This window comes from Somniosus microcephalus, chromosome 1 (assembly GCF_052327205.1).
Source record: "Somniosus microcephalus isolate GS21.2 chromosome 1, FLI_Smic_1.0, whole genome shotgun sequence".
Lineage (NCBI taxonomy): Eukaryota > Metazoa > Chordata > Chondrichthyes > Squaliformes > Somniosidae > Somniosus > Somniosus microcephalus.
This window is the reverse complement of record NC_140987.1, coordinates 437,920,255-437,938,802: the sequence shown is the minus strand read 5'-3', so window position 1 is coordinate 437,938,802 and position 18,548 is coordinate 437,920,255. Positions and strand designations below refer to the sequence as shown.

The 18,548-nt window shown below is 45.3% G+C and overlaps 1 protein-coding gene across 1 annotated transcript in view; it reads left to right on the top strand.

Annotated features, from left to right (window-relative positions):
- LOC147125321 (uncharacterized) overlaps positions 1–17,009 on the top strand; it is a 91,895-nt gene extending 74,886 nt beyond the window's left edge. The window contains exons 15-16 of the mRNA XM_086001223.1: positions 13,496–13,587; positions 15,371–17,009. Of these exons, the coding sequence (XP_085857349.1) occupies positions 13,496–13,587; positions 15,371–15,490 (212 nt within the window). The 3' untranslated portion in view covers positions 15,491–17,009. The remainder of the gene's footprint in view (positions 1–13,495; positions 13,588–15,370) is intronic.
- The last annotated feature ends 1,539 nt before the right edge of the window (positions 17,010–18,548 follow it).

The following is an 18,548-nucleotide window of genomic DNA, read 5'->3' as shown; positions in this document are numbered from 1 at the left end:
AAATGGCCAGCCTCAGACAATCCAGAAAGTTTACTTTAAGGTTGCCACTAACTGCTCAAGATCTGCATGTCAGGGGCACCAGCAGTGCTCTTACCTACATAAGCAGCAATTAATATCTTCATGTAAGATAGCCCCAATGTCGAGAAAGCTCACATCCAAATCCTTTTTCTAAACAGTGGTCTCCATTTATGGCAGACAGTACGGCCACCTGAACTATAAGGTGATTTGTTGCTTTGATTTAGACAGGATTATTGCTTACTCTGGAAAAACTGTACCTTGTGCACAGCTGCCTGGGCCCTAACTTTCAACTCCTTTTCTCTGCAGGCCATGACATTCTGCATTCCATCAGACCCGATTTGTCCGGTTACAACATAGCGCTTTAATTTTTTTTTAACCTCGCCATTTACGTCACACTTCACCCTGTAAGCTTCAGCAGCTTAAAATGATTCACTAGTAATTTCCACGCAGGTTGTCCTGATCTCTCGCTGTAAATCGGCATAAATGGCCATTTGTGCTGTTGCTCCAGGGTTTCTGCTGAAGTTACCGAAGGAAATTAGGGAATCCTCCCCCCAGAAATTCTACCCCGTCTGCCCCCTCAGGTGGTTGTAAAAGATCCCATGGCACTATTTGATGAAGAGCAATGAGTTCTCCCCGGTGTCCTAGCCAATATTTGTCCCTTAACCAATATCATTAAAACAGATTATCTGTTTATTTATCTCATTGCTGTTTGTGGGAGCTTGCTGTGCACAAATTGGCTGCCCTGTTTCCCTGCATTACAGCAGTGACTACACTTCAAAAAGTACTTCATTGGCTGTAAAGCGCTTTGGGACGTCCGGTGGTCACGAAAGACGCTATATAAATGTACAGGAAACTTTCTGGTATCCGGCACTGACGGGACTGAGCTGGTGCCGGTCTATCAACAATGCCGGAGAATCGAGCGCTATAGTTAAAACATATGGAGCTTCTGAGCTCCGTATCTAGCAACAAACCCTGTTGCTTAGCAACAGCTTCAAAACAATCAGCACAGCTTGCAAGCGTCTCTGTAGCTTAGCAACAGCTTCAGTTAGACGCTTGCACAGCCAGAAACTGATTTTCCGGTTCGGGGCGCACAAAGGGCATTGCACCATGAAATTACGTCAGGATCTGCGCGCGCAGCTGAGCGTGCGCAAAGGTTTTGCGCCGCCGCTAAATCTTAACTGAATTTCGCGAGAGGCGCAGATCGCGCCGCATTCGGGCGCTAGCCGCTTAACGCCCCACTTCTCCTCCTCTTAAGGCGCTACTGGCTGGCGCAAACAACTGAATTTCTAGGCCTATTTCCGCCGGGGTCAGGGGGGCCTACCTGCGGCCGGGGTGGTGCTAGTTAAAGGGGAGGTGGCGGGCGGCCATTTTTGTTGCTGGCCGCCTGCCAGCACCTGCCCCCGTTGCTGTCCCCCGTGATGCCGGCTGCCCTCCGTGAGCCCGGCACTCCTTTTGAGATTATCAGATTTGCAGGTGATTGGCAAACCATGACGGCTGAAGATTGACTCTAAACTATCAATAACCTTCTCTGTTGTTGTGGAGGTCATGATGTCGTATTCATAGTAGCGACTATAATAATCAACTACCACAAGAATGGAGTGGTTGGATGGCAAGGGTCCCGGTAAGTCTATAGCTACATCCTGCCAGGGGCCCTCCGGTAATGGTGTTGGTCTCAACGGTTCAGGTGGGTCGGGTCTGGCTACTATCTGACAGCCGTGGCACGCATTACAGTGTTTTTCAGTTGCCTTGTCCATGCCAGGCCACCAAACCTTGGTTCTGAGATGTTGCTTTGTTCCAACTATTCCCAAGTGTCCTTCATGTACTAACACCAGGGTTCGTGCGTGTAACACTGTGGGTAGCACGATGCGTGTTCCCCGAAGAACTAGGTACCCCACTACGCACAGCTCGTTTGCAATTGCTGCATAAGCTTTACAGTTCTCAAAATGTCCGTTTGTGATTGCCTTCCGTACCTCAATCAGCTCTGGGTCGGTAGCAGAGGCTTCCTCCACCTCTCTAGTAGTGAGTGCTTTTGGTGTCGCACTCACAGCTACAAATCTCACATATTCATCTGAGCCGTGAGAATGTCTCTCCTGTTTTGCTGTCTCCCCCAGCAATCGTGACAGTGGGTCTGCAATGTTTTGCTTGCCTGGAATGTGTATCACCTTAAAATCGTACGGCTGTAATCTAAGTACCCATCTCTCTATACGGGCACAGGGTTTAGAGTGTGGGCCGTATATCACTTGTAATGGCTTATGGTCAGTTACCAAGTTAAATTTTTGGCCATACACATATGGATGCAGCCTCTCTCAAGCCCATACACGAGCTAAGGCCTCTCTCTCTGTTTGAGTGTATTTCCTCTCAGTCTGTTAAACTACAACTTACATAGCATATTGGCACCTCTTGTCCCCGTTGGTCCTGAACTAGTACTGCGCCTAAACCTGCAGGACTGGCATCTGCTATCACCTTGGTTGGTGCGTCCTTATCAAAATATGCTAAAGTGCTGGCTCTAGCCAACTCTTCCTTGAGTGCACTGAATGACTGTCTCTGTTGTGATCCAAATTTAAATGGTGTGTCTTTTCTCGTCAGGCGTCGCAGTGGCTCTGATAGCGTTGCAAACTGCGGGATGAATCTGCTACTGTACCCAACGAGTCCCAAGAAACTCCTCACCTCTGTAGCATTCTCTGGTTCCCGAGCTTCAGCCACCGCTCGCACTCTCTGCTGTTGGTCCGATGCCCTTTTCAGACAACAAGATTCCCATGAAAATCAATCGGTCCATGTTGAATTGACACCTGAGTTTAGTGTCAGTCCACTTTCCATTAGTCTGGTCATGACAGCATGCAGGCGTCTGTCGTGCGTTTCCTGGTCGTGTGCATGCACGACAATGTCGTCTGAGATGTTTTCAACACCCTCTATTCCAGCTAAGGCATTAGCTATCTCGTGCTGATATTGCTCACTAGCTGAAGATACACCGAATATCAGCCTCTTGTACCTGTATACTCCATTATGTACTGCAAACGTTGTGATTTCTCGTGACTCATGGGTCAGTTCTAGCTGGTGATAACCCCATTTCAGGTCTAGCTTACTAAACACCGTCGAGCTGACACTTAGTGTTCTGACTTTAATCCCTCCCATGTATTCTCATCTATCACATTATTAGTTGCACCCGAATCAATTAACATTCTCAGGTTTACTCCCCCACACAAAAGGTAAGTCTCTGTCACGTTATTTCCAGTAACAGCAAATGCAGTTATTTTGTTCCTCCTACATTGTTCACACTGTGTTTCTTTGTATCCTTTGTGTGGCATACTGGAGAAATGATCCTTTCCCTTGCACTTATGACACGTCTGTCCGCGTGCTGGGCATTTTGGATCTCTGCCCATGTGGTCTGTGTGTCCACATCTGTAACATTTCCTTTCCTTCCTATCGCCATTTCCCTTTGGTTTCTCTGTCGAGCTTTTCACATAATACCCTCTTTTCTGCGTAACACGACACAGTATCTGTCTCCGCCTTCTCTATACATGACATGGCTGACATCTGCTCCTCGACGTTTTCACATAGTGAGGCCAATTATAACGCACGACCGAGCGTTAGACCATACCCTTCCTCTAACAATTTCCTCCGCACATAGGCTGACGTGCACCTACTCAGGATAGCGTCTCTTATTTGATTATCCGCATCCCCCCCCAAAAGCACAGTCTTTAGCAGCCTGCCGCAAGCGAGTAGCAAATTGTTGCACACAGTCTCACCTGTCTTCTGGGACAACTTATGAAAAGTCTGTCTAGCAAATGCTGCGTTGACCTGGGGTACAAAGTAGTGATTCAAAGCACTAACCGCCACCGTGTAGTCTGCTGGCTCTCCTGTGTCCGGTAGAGTCGAAAAGATATCCTGTGATGTAAGAAAACGGAGTCTCACACATCAAGTAACTTTAAAGTAAGCTTTAAGCAACTTATAATCACACTATCTACAAGAGAGGTCTTCACCATGCCTCTGGTAGAAGCCCCTTTACAATACTGAGCAGTTCAGTATTTATACCAGTCCAACAGGAAGTGATGTATGTACAAAGTTCACAGGAAGTGACACATAACTTCCCGGAAGTTGTTATTATTATCACATTCTTCCCTCCTGCAGGATTAGAAGGCTGTGGTCTTCCTTTTGTTCCGCAGCTGCCGAACGAGGAAGAGTCGCACCCGTTTGGGTTCCCGTCGTAGAGGGTCGCTGGTCCGCTTACATGTGGTTGGCCATTTGTCAGAGTCTGTGTGGCCTGGATTACCCTGTGAAGGGTCGGGGAGATCATGGCTTCGTGTATGAGCCCCAATAGGTTCAAAGTCGGTCTGCCTCTGTTCAGAGGGAGGTGCAGAGCTGGTCTGTGGCGGATCAGTACTTTCGTGCACGGTACTGGGAGGGTCGCAACTTTGAGTACGGGGTTCTACCGGCACCAAGCTAGTTTGTGTCCGATCAGGATCCTGGAGAGGGGTACCCGATAGGTTCCAAGAGGCTCCTGGTAAAATACCATCACTCGATGTCCCACTAAGTCCTGGTGGGCAGGGAGCCAGATCCCGTGATGATACGGTAGATTCTCGGCCGTCGGGATATCGTATGTTTGCATAGGTGGGGTTGGCATCGGTTAGTTCGGCCTCGTCTACGAGAGGGTCATTTTTAGACGTCCGAACGTATCTTCGGAGTAGTACAGGTCCAGGAGTAGTTAGCCATGACGGGAGTGATGTCCCATGAGATGAGCAACGCTGGAATCCAAAGAAGCGCTCATGAGGTGTAGTATTTGTGGCTGTAGAAAGAAGGGACCGTATAGAGTGCAATGCATCCGGAAGCACTGCTTCCCATTGCTGGTCTGGTCCTTTTTTTTTGAACCCATAAATTTAGACAATAAAAACTGTAAATAAACTATAAAACTGTAAATAAACCAATAAAACTCCAAATAAACCTTAATAATCAAATTAAAATTTGGTTCTCCAGCCCAATTATGCACTCCAGTCCCCGCGGCGCCCACCGGTCACGAAAGTGATCGAGCGTGCCGGCGGACACCGCGTGCTCCAGCTCCAGGGCCACCCGGGCGCGAACATGGCCACGGAAGAGAGGGAGGCAATCCGGCTGGACTGAAAGCAAGACGTACGGAATTCCAGATGATACCGTTATACCTCTCTACCTGCCCATTTCCGATGGTATGGTGTAGTTTTGCTTGTAGCAACTCCCCGTTCTGAGAGGTAGTCCTTGAGTTCCCTTGACATAAAGGATGGACCCCGATCTGAGTGAATATAAGCCGGCATGCCACAGAGAAAATACCTGCTCAAGGCAGCAGATTACTGTGGACGCCAGCATATTGGAGCAGGGGAAGGCAAACGGAAAACGTGAATATTCATCAATCATGGTGAGCAAATATGTGTTCCGAGTGGAAGAGGGCACCGGGCCCTTAAAATCGATGCTAAGTCGTTGCATCGGTTGGGTTGCGTGTATGAGCATACCATCTGAGGGGCGGAAGAACTGAGGTTTTAATTCCGCACAAAGCCGGCATTCTGAGCATATTTTCTTTACATCTCCAGTAGAAAAAGGGAGATTCTGTGATCGTACGAAATGTAGCATGCGCGTAACGCCAGGATGACAATCCATTATGGACACCTATGCGAGTAGAGGACGACATAGTGGAGCAGAATGCCCGTGAGGGTGTCCGGGGCCACATTCTCCTTGCCAGGTCGATAGTGAATGGTATAACCAAAAGAGGCCAGTTCCATCCTCCAAAGTTGTATTTTATTATTCTTAATTTTGGTTCGTTTTCGATTATCGAGCATGAAGGCGACTGATCGCTGGTCCGTGATTAATGTAAAGTGCTGGCGAGCTAGAAAATGGTTCCACTTCCGTACTGCCTCTATGATGGCTGTGGCTTCCTTCTCAACCGGAGGATAATGTAGCTCGGCACCTTGTAAGGTCCTATTGGGGCTCGTACACGAAGCCATGATCTCCCCGACCCTTCACAGGGTAATCCAGGCCACACAGACTCTGACATAAATGCTACAGGACGACCTTCCTGATTTAGAGTAGCCGAGATCGCCACCTCCGAGGCATCACATTCGACTATAATATTTTCTAGGGCGGTTCGGGAGGATTTAAACTAATTTGGCAGGGGGATGGGAACCTAGGTAGTGGAAAAGAGGGAAGTCATATGAAGTCAGAAATAGATGGTAGAAAGGTGAGAAGCAATAAGCAAAGGAGAGAAACACAAAGGGCCAAACTAATTCATAATGAGTGTGTGAAAAAAGCAAGCCTGAAGGCTTTGTATCTTAATGCTAGAAGCATTAGGAACAAGGTGGATGAATTAGTTGTGGAAATAGAGGTAAACAAGTATGATTTGATTGGGATTACAGAAACGTGGCTGCAGGGTGGGCAAGGCTGGGAACTTAACATCCAGGGATATACAATATTTAGGAAGGATCGGCAAAAAGGTAGGGGAGGTGGGGTAGCATTGCTGGTAAAGGAGGGGATTAATGCAATGGAAAGGAAGGATATTAACTCGGATGAAACGGAATCTGTATGGGTAGAAATGAGAAATAGCAAGGGGAGGAAAACGTTAGTGGGTGTGATATATAGGCCTCCAAATAGTAATATGGAGGTGAGGGAAGGCATAAAAAGGGAAATTAGAGAAGCGTGCGATAAGAGCACAGCTGTCATCATGGGTGACTTTAATTTACATATTGATTGGACTACCCAAATTAGTAAAAATTCTGAGGAGGAGGAATTCCTGGAATGTTTTCGGGACGGTTATCTGGACCAATATGTCGAGGAGCCGACTCGAGATCAGGCCATTTTAGACTGGGTATTGTGCAATGAGAAGGGACTTATCAGCAATCTTCTTGTACGAGGCCCCTTGGGTCAGAGCGATCATAATATGATCGAGCTCTCAGTCGAGATGGAGAGTGAGGAAATTGAATCAGAGACTAAGGTCCAGAACTTAAATAAAGGGAATTACGAGGGTATGAGACGGGAATTGGGTAAGATTGATTGGGTGGTGTTTCTGGGGGGATTAACAGTGGATAGACAATGGCAAGCATTCAAAGATAGAATGGAAGAATTCCAGAACATGTTTATACCGGTTTGGCATAAAAATAAACCTAAAAAGGTGACTCAACCGTGGATAACGAGGGAAATTAGGGACAGCATAAAATAAAAAAAAAGGGCATATCAACTGGCAAAAAAAAGCACCAGACCGGAAGATTGGGGGCAGTACAGGATACAGCAAAAGAGGACAAAGGGATTAATCAGGAAGGGGAAAATAGAATACGAAAGTAAACTTGCAGCAAACATAAAGACAGACTGCAAAAGCTTTTATCGGTATATCAGGAGGAAAAGACTGGTAAAATCCCAAGTCGGTCCCTTGCAGTCCGATTCGGGAGAATATATAATGGAGAATAAGGAAATGGCAGACCAATTAAACTCATACTTTGGTTCTGTATTCACAAAGGAGGACACAAATAACCTCCCAGGAATATCGGCAAACATAGGGACTAATGAGAGGGAGGAGCTGACAGAAATTAGTATCTCTAGGGATATGGTGTTGGGTAAGTTGAGGGGACTGAAGGCCGACAAATCCCCGGGGCCTGATAAACTACATCCTAGGGTACTTAAGGAGGTGGCCCTGGAGATAGCAGATGCTCTAAGGATCATCTTCCGGAACTCCATTGACTCGGGAACAGTACCCGTGGATTGGAGGGTAGCTAATGTTACCCCAATATTTAAAAAGGGGGGTAGAGAGAAAGCAGGGAATTATAGACCAGTAAGCCTTACATCGGTTGTGGGCAAAATGCTAGAGTCCATTATTAAGGATAAAATAGCGGAGCACTTGACAAATGGGGAAAGGATCGGACAGAGTCAACATGGATTTACAAAGGGTAAATCGTGTTTGACTAATCTGCTGGAATTTTTTGAGGAAGTAACTGGTAAAATAGATGGGGGAGAGCCAGTGGATGTGGTGTACCTTGACTTCCAGAAAGCCTTCGATAAGGTTCCACACAAAAGATTATCATGCAAAATTAAGGCTCATGGGATTGGGGGCAAAGTATTAACGTGGATAGAGAACTGGCTGGCGGATAGAAAACAGAGAGTTGGAATAAACGGCTCGTTTTCGGAGTGGCAGGCAGTGACCAGCGGGGTGCCGCAAGGATCTGTCCTGGGACCCCAGCTGTTCACAATATATATAAATGATCTGGATCAGGGAATTGGATGCAATATTTCCAAATTCGCTGACGACACTAAACTAGGAGGAGGGGTGGGCTCTGATGAGGATGTCAGGAGGCTACAGTGCGATTTGGACAGGTTGGGGGAATGGGCAGATACGTGGCAGATGCACTATAATGTGGATAAATGCGAGGTTATCCACTTTGGGGGTAAAAACAGGAGGGTAGATTATTATCTAAATGGCAATAGATTGGGAGATGGGGAAGTGCAGAGGGACCTGGGTGTTCTTGTGCACCAGTCACTGAAGGAGAGCATGCAGGTGCAACAGGCGATCAAGAAGGCAAATGGTATGTTGGCCTTCATATCAAGGGGGTTCGAGTATAGGAATAGGGATACCTTACTACAGCTGTACAAGGTGCTGGTGAGACCGCATCTGGAGTATTGTGTACAGTTTTGGTCGCCCCATCTGCGGAAGGATGTTCTTGCCATGGAAAGAGTGCAACGGCGATTCACCAGGCTGATACCTGGAATGGCGGGAATGACCTACGAAGAGAGATTAAATAGTTTGGGCTTGTACTCACTGGAGTTTAGAAGATTGAGAGGGGATCTCATCGAAACATATAAAATTATGGCAGGCCTGGACAGGCTGAATTCAGAGAGAATGTTTCCAATGGCCGGGGAGCACAGAACCAGGGGCCACAGTCTAAAAATAGCGGGCAAATCATTTAAAACCGAGATGAGGAAGAATTTCTTCACTCAAAGAGTGGTGAGCCTGTGGAATTCCCTGCCACAGAGGGCTGTGAAGGCTAATTCAATAAATATTTTCAAGAGAGAATTGGATATATTTCTGAAGGCTAAGGGGATTAAGGGTTACGGAGAAAAGGCGGGGACGGGGTACTGAACTGGTAAGATCAGCTATGATCTCAGACGAAGATCAGCCATGATCTCATTGAATGGCGGAGCAGGCTCGAAGGGCCGAATGGCCTACTCCTGTTCCTATCTCTATGTTTCTCTATGTTTCATCGATGGAGTGAAGAGCCGCTTTCTCCAACTGTTTTTTGAGAAGGTTAAAGGCTGCAACAGCCGCTGTTTCCAATGGAAATGATCTAGCATGCAGCAAGGGTTGGATTTTGTCTGAAAAATGAGGAATCCATTTAGCGTAGTATGCAAACAGACCGAGAGCCCGACGTAAAGAAGCCGGATTCTTAGGTGATGGGAGCTCTTGGAGCGGGCGAAGTCTTTCTGGGTCTGGCTTAATGATACCATTGCCTACGCAGTAGCCAAGGATGTTGATGGTCGGTTGCGACTCAACAGACTTAGATTCATTCAAGGTTAAGTTACGGCGATGGAGGGCATCCCGAAATTTTTGGAGGTTGGCGTCGTGTTCCTGTTGATCGTGACCTGCAATAGTAATGTTATCAAGATAGGGAAAAGTGTCCCTTAGGTTTTCCTGTTTAACCAGGCCATCCATTGCCCATTGGAAGACAGCCACTCCATTAGTAACCCTGAATGGGAGGCGACGAAATTGGTACAGCCGTCCATTAGCCTCAAAGGCCGTGTACTGCTTATCTGAGACCTTCAAGGGTACCTGATGATAGGCACTTTTTAAAATCATAAGTTGAGAACACTTTGTATTCGGCCAGTTTATTAACCATATCATCAATGCGTGGCAATGGGTAGGCGTCCAAGTCAGTATATTGCTTGATGGTTTGCGGATAATCAATGCATAGTTGTTGTTTGTGAGGTTTTAGAGGGTTCTTGACGATGACGATTTGAGCCCGCCAGGGCGACGAACATGGTTCGATGATATCCTCTGCTAAAAGTCGAGATATTTCAGCCTCAATAAAAGATTGGTCTTCCTGACTAAAGCGCCGTGATTTCGTTATTATTGGTTTGCATCGAGGAGGAATACTGGCAAATAATGAGGGTTCATCAAGTGAAGCTGCTGATAATGCACAAAACGGTAATTTAGACAGTATATTAGAAATAGTAAGTCCAGGTTTGGATCCGCCGAACTCAATGGTGAGTTTCTTATGCTGTTTTTGAAAATCCAGCCCTAAGATGAGATCACTACATAAGTCCTTGAGCACCGAAAGTCGGGTGGAGGGATACAGGCGACCATTAAGTGTCATATCAACAACACAAAAGCCGGAGGTTCTGGTATTAAGTGATGACTGAGCCATCGCAATTGCCTGGTCCGATGGGAAGACATGTAGTTTCAATTTTGCAACAATCTCTTCTGTAATGAAGCTATCAGTACTTCCGGAGTCAATTAAGGCATCTAAGATATGCCCTTTAATTGAAACTTTTGTAGCTGCATGAAACAGGTTCTGTGGGCAAGCAGCTGCAATTGGTGTCGTTGCACAGAGAGTGGCTAAAACTCTCGGTGTGCTTCAGGAGAGAGCTCGAGAGGAAGCTTGATAGGTCCTAGCTGGAGCATCTTGATAGGCCCTAATTGGGGCAGTTCGGTAGGCCTTAGCTGGATAGGCCCTCCTAGAGGCTCTTGATTGGCAAACTTTAGCAAAGTGTCCTTTTTTTCGCAATGACCGCAGATCGCATTGCAAGCAGGGCAGAATTTCCTAGGGTGAAAAGAATCTCCACAAAAGAAGCATTCCTTCCTAGATTGCCAAGAGGCTGCTAAAGTGGGGTCATCCTCCTCTTCATCAGAATTATCAGGATTAGATTCCTCCATGATGGGGTTCACCCTGAGACCACTTGCATTGTCTGGTTGCAGTTACAACAGCAGATCGAGGTCTGGGCAACTGATAGAGGTCTGCATTTCTCTTTGCCAAATCCAGTGAACAAGCTAGGTCAAAAGCCTTTTGTAGCTCAAGTGTTTTACTTTCTAGTAGACGCTGGCGTATAAATGGAGAGGCAATCCCGCAGATGAAAGCATCACGAATCATTTCTCCGCGGTACAGCTCAGCTGAGGCTGCCTGAAAGTTACAATCTACGCTGAGCCTGCGAAGTTCTTGAAGGAATTCGTTAATCGATTCCCCTGGCCCTTGTCGGGCTGTGGCCAGTAGATGTCTAGCATAGACCTCATTTGGAGTCTTGGCATACAGTTTTTTAAGTGCCCGAATCACCTCATCGTAATTATCCCATTCATCAACATATTCAAACACTGTTGGGATCACATAGTTGATAAGTATCCTCAGTTTAGTAGGAGCATTCGCTTTACATTCATCAAGAAAATTCTCAAAAGTACGATACCAATGCTTCCATACCCTGCCAGCTGCTGGTGTGTTTGGGTCCAAGTCCAGACGAGTAGGTTTAAGGATGTTTTCCATGATAGGTGGTTCCCTGGATCCTTAACTCCGAGTTTGTCCGAAGGTCTAGTATTTGTGAGTGTAAATACTAAGTTGCTTAAATTGATGTAAGAAAAAGGAGTCTCACACATCAAGTAACTTTAAAGTAAGCTTTAAGCAACTTATAATCACACTATATCCAAGAGAGGTCTTCACCATGCCTCTGGTAGAAGCCCCTTTACAATACTGAGCAGTTCAGTATTTATACCAGTCCAACAGGAAGTGACGTATGACAGGAAGTGATGTATGTACAAAGTTCACAGTTCACAGGAAGTGACACATAACTTCCCGGAAGTTGTTATTATTATCACATCCTGGACATCTGGTCCTGCTAGGTGTAGAAGTAGAGCTCTTCTCCTCTGCTTCGTGGCAGCTGTAGAGGTATCGTCGATAATGAGTCCTTTGCCGTTGGCATAAAGCTCAAAAGATGTTAACCACCTCGTCCACCTTGGACCCAACGTGGCTGGCTCGGCAAAGCAAGCAAAATTTTGAATGCCAGTTTTCTCCATCCTAGCTAACTAAAACTTGGGCATCTACCTATTTAAAATGATTCCTGTTCGTTATCCTCGTCGCCAATGTTGTATCTATGCTTTAATACGTTCAATCAAGCATGTAGATACGTCGAATTAAATCAAAGTCACGCAGACAGGCTTCTAACTGTGATCTTTACTTTATTTCTAAAATGGCTGACTGCTGCTTTCCTGGGTTATTCCCATAATGCAAGGCACATTACATCACCGTATTAACTGGTGTTAAACTCGCACATTACATTACCGTATTGACTGCTGTCAAACTCGCAATCAATACACGACAGATGCTGCTGGTGAAAAAATATCTAGTTAGTGGGAGGGGAATATTCTATAACCTCAGGACAAATTCCCTCCTCAACTCCACCACCCCCCCCCCCCCCCCCCACCACCAAAAAAAAAATCACCCATTATTATGAGACCTTTGAGATCACAAATTTACAGAAGATACTTTAACAATGGCACTGTGTGACCAAAATCCTGAATTTTGACCTCTGTAAAGGATGTTCCATTTTTGAGAGTTAAATTGTTCCTGGATATTTCAAGTGCAGCACCATTTCCAGAGCCAATGGGCTGAATCCTGACGGGGAGAGCTGTGTAGGTGGAAGGTGGCGGAATTTCTGTTGGGAAACCCGGAGATTCAGGTTCCCCCGCACACTGTGGAGTTTTGACTCCACAGTGTGCATAGTTTTGCTTTGACCGGTTCCCCGCCCGGAAGTCAGCCTGATTGACTGACTGGCTTGGCTTCCAGTCGGGCGGGGAACACTCCGGTGGAGGCCACAGCCGCAGGTAAATCACCTGCTCCTGCTAGTGGGCGTGTGTCTAATCCCCGACCCTGAGGGTGGGGTGCGACACCTGATCCTGGGGGTGGATCCTATCCCCAACCTGGGGGGGGATGTACGGGGGAGAGCTTGGGGTGCCGTGGGACAAGCACTTACATTTTCCCTCGAAGCTGTCCTCGTCTCCCTTGAGCTGCCGGGTTTCCCGAGGCAGGATAAAGCAAAGGCTGCCAATCTCATTAAAATATTTAATTGGCCAACCCACCTCCTGGGAATGGGTTGACTGCCCGCCCCTTGTCCTGCCTCTGTTAAACCCGGAAGTGGGTGGGTTGGGGTCGAGCTTGAGATTTTTTAAGTTTTAACATATCACCCGACCCCAGCCCATCCGTTTTTGGAGTTTATGATTCAGCCCACTCTGTCAGTGTACAGTGATGATTGACAATTACTGTGCGCTCAATCTGTTTACTAATATCCTTACAATTACTACTCTCTCTCTCTCTCAGCAGTGATCTTGTTGCATGGCCCAATGAATTGCAGAAGTGTGTGTGTTTTTTTTAACAAAAATACTTTAAAAAAAATTAACTATGCATCATCTTAATCGAAATGAAAATTTGATATAGGTGTGACTTTTTTCTTATTGAGTTGAGGACAAGTTGAACTTTACCAGTGTTTTTTATTTCAGCTTTCTTCCGACTTTTATCCCATGGAAAGGAGAATGCCAGAATTTTGTTAACCATATTTCAAGACGCAGAAACCAATAAGAGACTTGTATATGTAAGTATCACAAAATGTTTCTTGCACGACATCGTGTTTTCGACTTGGACAGCTTCAAAATGTTGTTTCGCGCTAAATTTGATTGTCGGCCGCGGCTCAATTGTGGATTCACAGGCCCACCCCAGAGGCTTGAGCACAAAAGAAAATCTAGGTTGACACTCCATTGCAGTACTGAGGGAGTGCTGCACTGTCGGAGGCGCTGTATTTTGGATGAGACGTTAAACCTCTCGGGTGTGCGTAAAAGATCTCGCGGCGCTATTTCGAAGAAGAGCAGAGGCATTATCCCCGGTGTCCTGGCCAATATTTATTTATCCCTCAGCCAGCAGCCCTAAAACAGATGATCTGGTCATGATCTCATTGCTGTTTGTGGGAGCTTGCTGTGCACACATTGGCTGCTGCGTTTCCTACATTACAACAGTGACTACACTTCAAAAGTAATTTAATTGGCTGTGAAGCGCTTTCGGACGCATTTTAGTCATGAAAAGCGCCATATAAGTGCAAGTCCTCCCCTTTCTTTCGAGTGACGCCATCTCATGCACGCTCCTATGTGATCATTTTTTCTCTCAATTCAAAAACTTACTGTATTCTTGAATTGAAAACCATTGACCCTGGAGGTATTGCAAAGTATAACTGAGATTATTTTCAGCAAACTCACAGTCCTTTACAATTTGCCTCGGATAAAGAATAAATTGAAGTAGATGGACTGGAGTAACAAGTGCCTCTCGGGTGAGGGGGAGGGGATTGGGAATACTGTAAGAAGCACAGTCGCCCAAGGCTGAAAGGTAGCGATGTAAGGATGGATGAGTGCTGTTTAGGTTTTACATGATTACCTGTGCGGATTGGGAAGTATTTGTACAGCTTCTTTCTCTCGGGAGATTAATGGCTGACTGCTATGTGTAACGGTGTTGATTGGACAAGGTCTTCAGGATTGCAAGTTTTAACATTTCTTTTGTTTCTAAAAATTCTTAATATTAACAAAAGACTATTGGGTGCCGACACATCTGTCCCTTTCTCATGGTACAATTCTCACCCTATCCCTCAAATGTTCAAATGCTCTACGGCACATGTTGAGTCCTGTTCCGACCACAAAAAGCCATCTGTTGAATAGGATAAGATTTTTATCTTCATTTTTTTCACTCCGTTGAGATTCCATGAAAGTCTATTTACAGGAAACTTTTTTTTTTATACGGGACCAACGTGGTGCCGGTTCATCAAAAATTCCAGATAACTGAACGCTATAGTAAAAGATACGGAGCGGAGAGCTCCGTATAAAGCAACAAACCCTGTTGCTTAGCAACAGGTTCAGAACAATGGCCACAAGTTGCAAGCGTCTCTGTAGCTTAGCAACAGCTGCAGCCACACCCTTGCACAGCAACAGATGGAGGAAGGCAAGTAATAAAAGTTACCTGAACTTACTCCTGAATTTTGCCGGTTAACCGAGATTTCCGGTTATTTAGGTGCCGGTAAATCGAAAGTTTCCTGTATGTTAACCTGCTGTCTCCCCAGCAATTTTCATTTGGACTCTGGCTTCCATAGGCTAACCCAAGAGGCATTTATTATAGCATCACACTAACATTTATTCTTTAATCAGCTTATAAAGTTGCTTTGAACAAAGTTGCTTAAAAGTGTTATTGGTCAGTCCCAGGGATTCTCTCGGTTAATATGCTTTAATTAGGACGTGCCAATAAAATAAAATGAAGGGGACATTAATTCATGTTGTATTTCTATTCTGTTATAAAGATGTAGATTAATCAGATGTTTTTTTTGGTGTGTTTTTACACAGAAAGTGCTGGTGTTTCTGTTGTTTGAAATCATCCCTGGGTTAAAGGATTCTTGGAATGGCAATGTAATGCCTTGTTTGAAAAACTTAGATGCCGATGAGTTAAATGATAAACCGCTGTGAGAACAAACAAATTGGGAAAACACCTGGATCAAGCGATAACATTCATAAACAATGGCAACAATTAGAAATGTGTTTGCAAACCACTATTCTGCAGACTGCAAAGTTTCCTCCTTACTATCTCCGCATCTGACCACTAGACGATGAAGGAAGTGAAATGCTTGTGGGAGCTGCAATGCTTTTTGCAGCCGTTATCCATCGATGAATCTACTTCTGTGACATTGCCAGATATTGCTGGTTAAGCCTTGTATTTTAAAGGCCCATATTATTTCAGGATTACCTGCCACTTGCTACTATTTCCCCGACGTTGGCAGACTATCTGCAAATATCTTAAAAGTTAGTGTTTGCACAAGGGATTGCACAGCTATTGCAGTGCGATGTCTCCAAGCCACTGAACTTGTCTGGTCCATTCATCTCTACCATGACGGATTGAAAATGATCTCTTTCTGGAGACTCTTGTCTGGTCAGAGGTTGCAGGACCTCTGACCTGAACTTGTGAGTCGGAAGGTAATTCCCATTGATTTGCTTCCTAATTTTTTAATTATGCTATTTTTTGCACTCCTGAGAGCACTTGGGCATTTTACTATGTTAAAGGCAATATATAAATGCAAGATGTTGTTGCTGGCAGATTCCTAATCCTCACCAATTCAGGGATTATTTTTTAAATTCTAATAATGTATTTCTGAGAATGTTTGCTGCCTAGAGCTGATGTTTGAGGGGCTCTGTGCTTAAGTTAGTAGAAATGGTGCATTTCAAGTGACTTGACATTTGGAAGAGATTTGCTTGTTTGGCATATATTGTCAGTCCTGGAAATCGCATACCGCCTGCAGGTTAGACAGAACCTTGATCAAACTTCAGACACTGAAGTTAATATCTGCAATTTTATTTGCAACATTTTATTGATACTTGTGCTTAATTAAAACATTTCACCTTCTAGTTGTATTTGCCAAACATGCTGTCTCTTTTAAATTTCAGTTTGGTTCAGTGGTAGGCTGGTAGTGCTCTCGCCTCCGAGACAGACCCCACTCCAGAGACTTGAGCACATCATCCATGCTGACACTATTGCAGTGCTGAGGGAGTGCTGCACTGTCGGAGGTCGCACCTTTCGGATGTGACGTTGAATCGAGGCCCCGCCTGCTCTCTGAGGCGGGTGTAAAATATCCCACGGCACTATTTGAAGAAGTGCAGGGGAGTTCTCCCCGGTGTCCTGGACAATATTTATCCCTCAACCAACATCACTAAAAACAGCTTACCTGGTCATTACCTCATTGCTGTTGTGGGACTTTGCTGTGCTCACCGTCACCTTCTCGAGTACAATTAGGGATGGGCACTAAATGCTGGCCTTGCCAGCGGCGCCCACATCCCTTGAATGAATATTTTTTTAAATGGCAGCTGCATTTCCCTACAATAGAGATTACACTTCAAAAGTACTTAATTGGCTGTAAAGGGCATTAGGGTGTCCTGACGTTATGGAAGATGCTATATAAATAAAAGTTCTTTCTTTCAATTTGCGACTTAAAAATTCGTAGCTCAGCACAACTTTATTGAATACATTGGGATAACCAATGTCGTGTTATCTTTCAGTTATTGCATTGCTGCTTCCACAGAATATATAAGTAAAAAGATCTAAAAATCTGAAGAGGAATCACATTCTTTTTAAAAAGTTGTCACTGTATCCTATGAGTCGATCTCGCTGCACAGTAGTCTTTAAGGAGTGGTGGTATCATTTAAAAGAACAGGCCTGTTGCCAATGTCATAGAACACAAGCCTCAGTAAAACCAGTAACATTGGATTTTGGCTTTGATGTCCCCACAGTTTGATAGCTTATCAACAATACCAGTAGTTGCTATCCAGGCTCGGATAGGGAATGGCCATCTAGCTGGGGTACTGGAATGCTGTTGTGGCCTATGGCACTGCACACCAGCAGGTGTCGGCCCTTCAGGTTCACAAGAGAAGGAACAAAAGCTATTGGCCAGGATTTTGCGGTCAGCAGTGAACGAACGACTCTCCCATTCGTTACACGTAGGCTTGTCCACAGGCTTTCTGTGGGCTTTTGCACTGCGCACAGGAACTTGCGGTGACTAGAGAGCCATTGTGGCGTGGAGCCCTGTACAGGGGATCTGCGGCCTGTGTGAACAGGGCAAGCAACTGTATCTCCTTAACCAATCAGATTGAGCAATTCTTAATGAGCAGCACAGTGTCTAAACCAGGAAGTGTAAGTTAGACTATTTAATTCAATGTAAGATCATGTACAGAAAGCAAATGGAATAAAGAGAGAGAGATAAAAGAGAAAGAAAAAGTTAAAAATCAATTATTTAACTTCTTTAATTTTAAAAAAATCTCCAGCAATAATTAAAATCTGAAGGAATTAGACTCCAGGCTTCTAAAAGTACATTTTCAGCTCCAGAAAGATTACTTGGCAGTTTAGTGGGTAAGTACCCCAGCTTCACTCTCCAAGTGTCAGTTGTTGCTCAGTTGGTAGGACACTCGCCTCGGAGTCAGAAGGTTGTGGATTAAAAAAATTATTGCCCATCCTTAGTTGCCCCAAGTTAAGAGTCAACCACGTTGGCATGGGACTGGAGTCTAGGCTGGGTAAGGATGGCCGGGACATTGGGCTTTAAACATGGTTTTACTTCATTTGAAGGAAGGTAGAAATACAAAACGGAGCTATTGGCCCGGATTTTGCGTCACTGTATCAGCGTACTTAATTGGCTGTAAAGGGCATTAGGATGTTCTGAGGTTATGGAAGATGCTATATAAATAAAGGTTTAGGTAGCACCTGAAGCTAGGCCGACACTCCAGTGCAGTGCTGAGGGAGTGCTGCACTGTCGGAGATGCCATCTTTTGGATGAGAGGTTAAACCGAGGCCCCGTCTGCCCTCTCAGGTGAACGTAAAAGATCCCGTGGCACTATATTGAAGAAGAACAGGGGAGTTCTCCCCGGTGTCCTGGGACCAATATTTCTCCCTCAACCATACATCACTAAAACAGATGATCTGGTCATTTTCACATTACTGTTTGTGGGAGCTTGCTGTGCGCAAATTGGCTGTCGCGTATCCCAC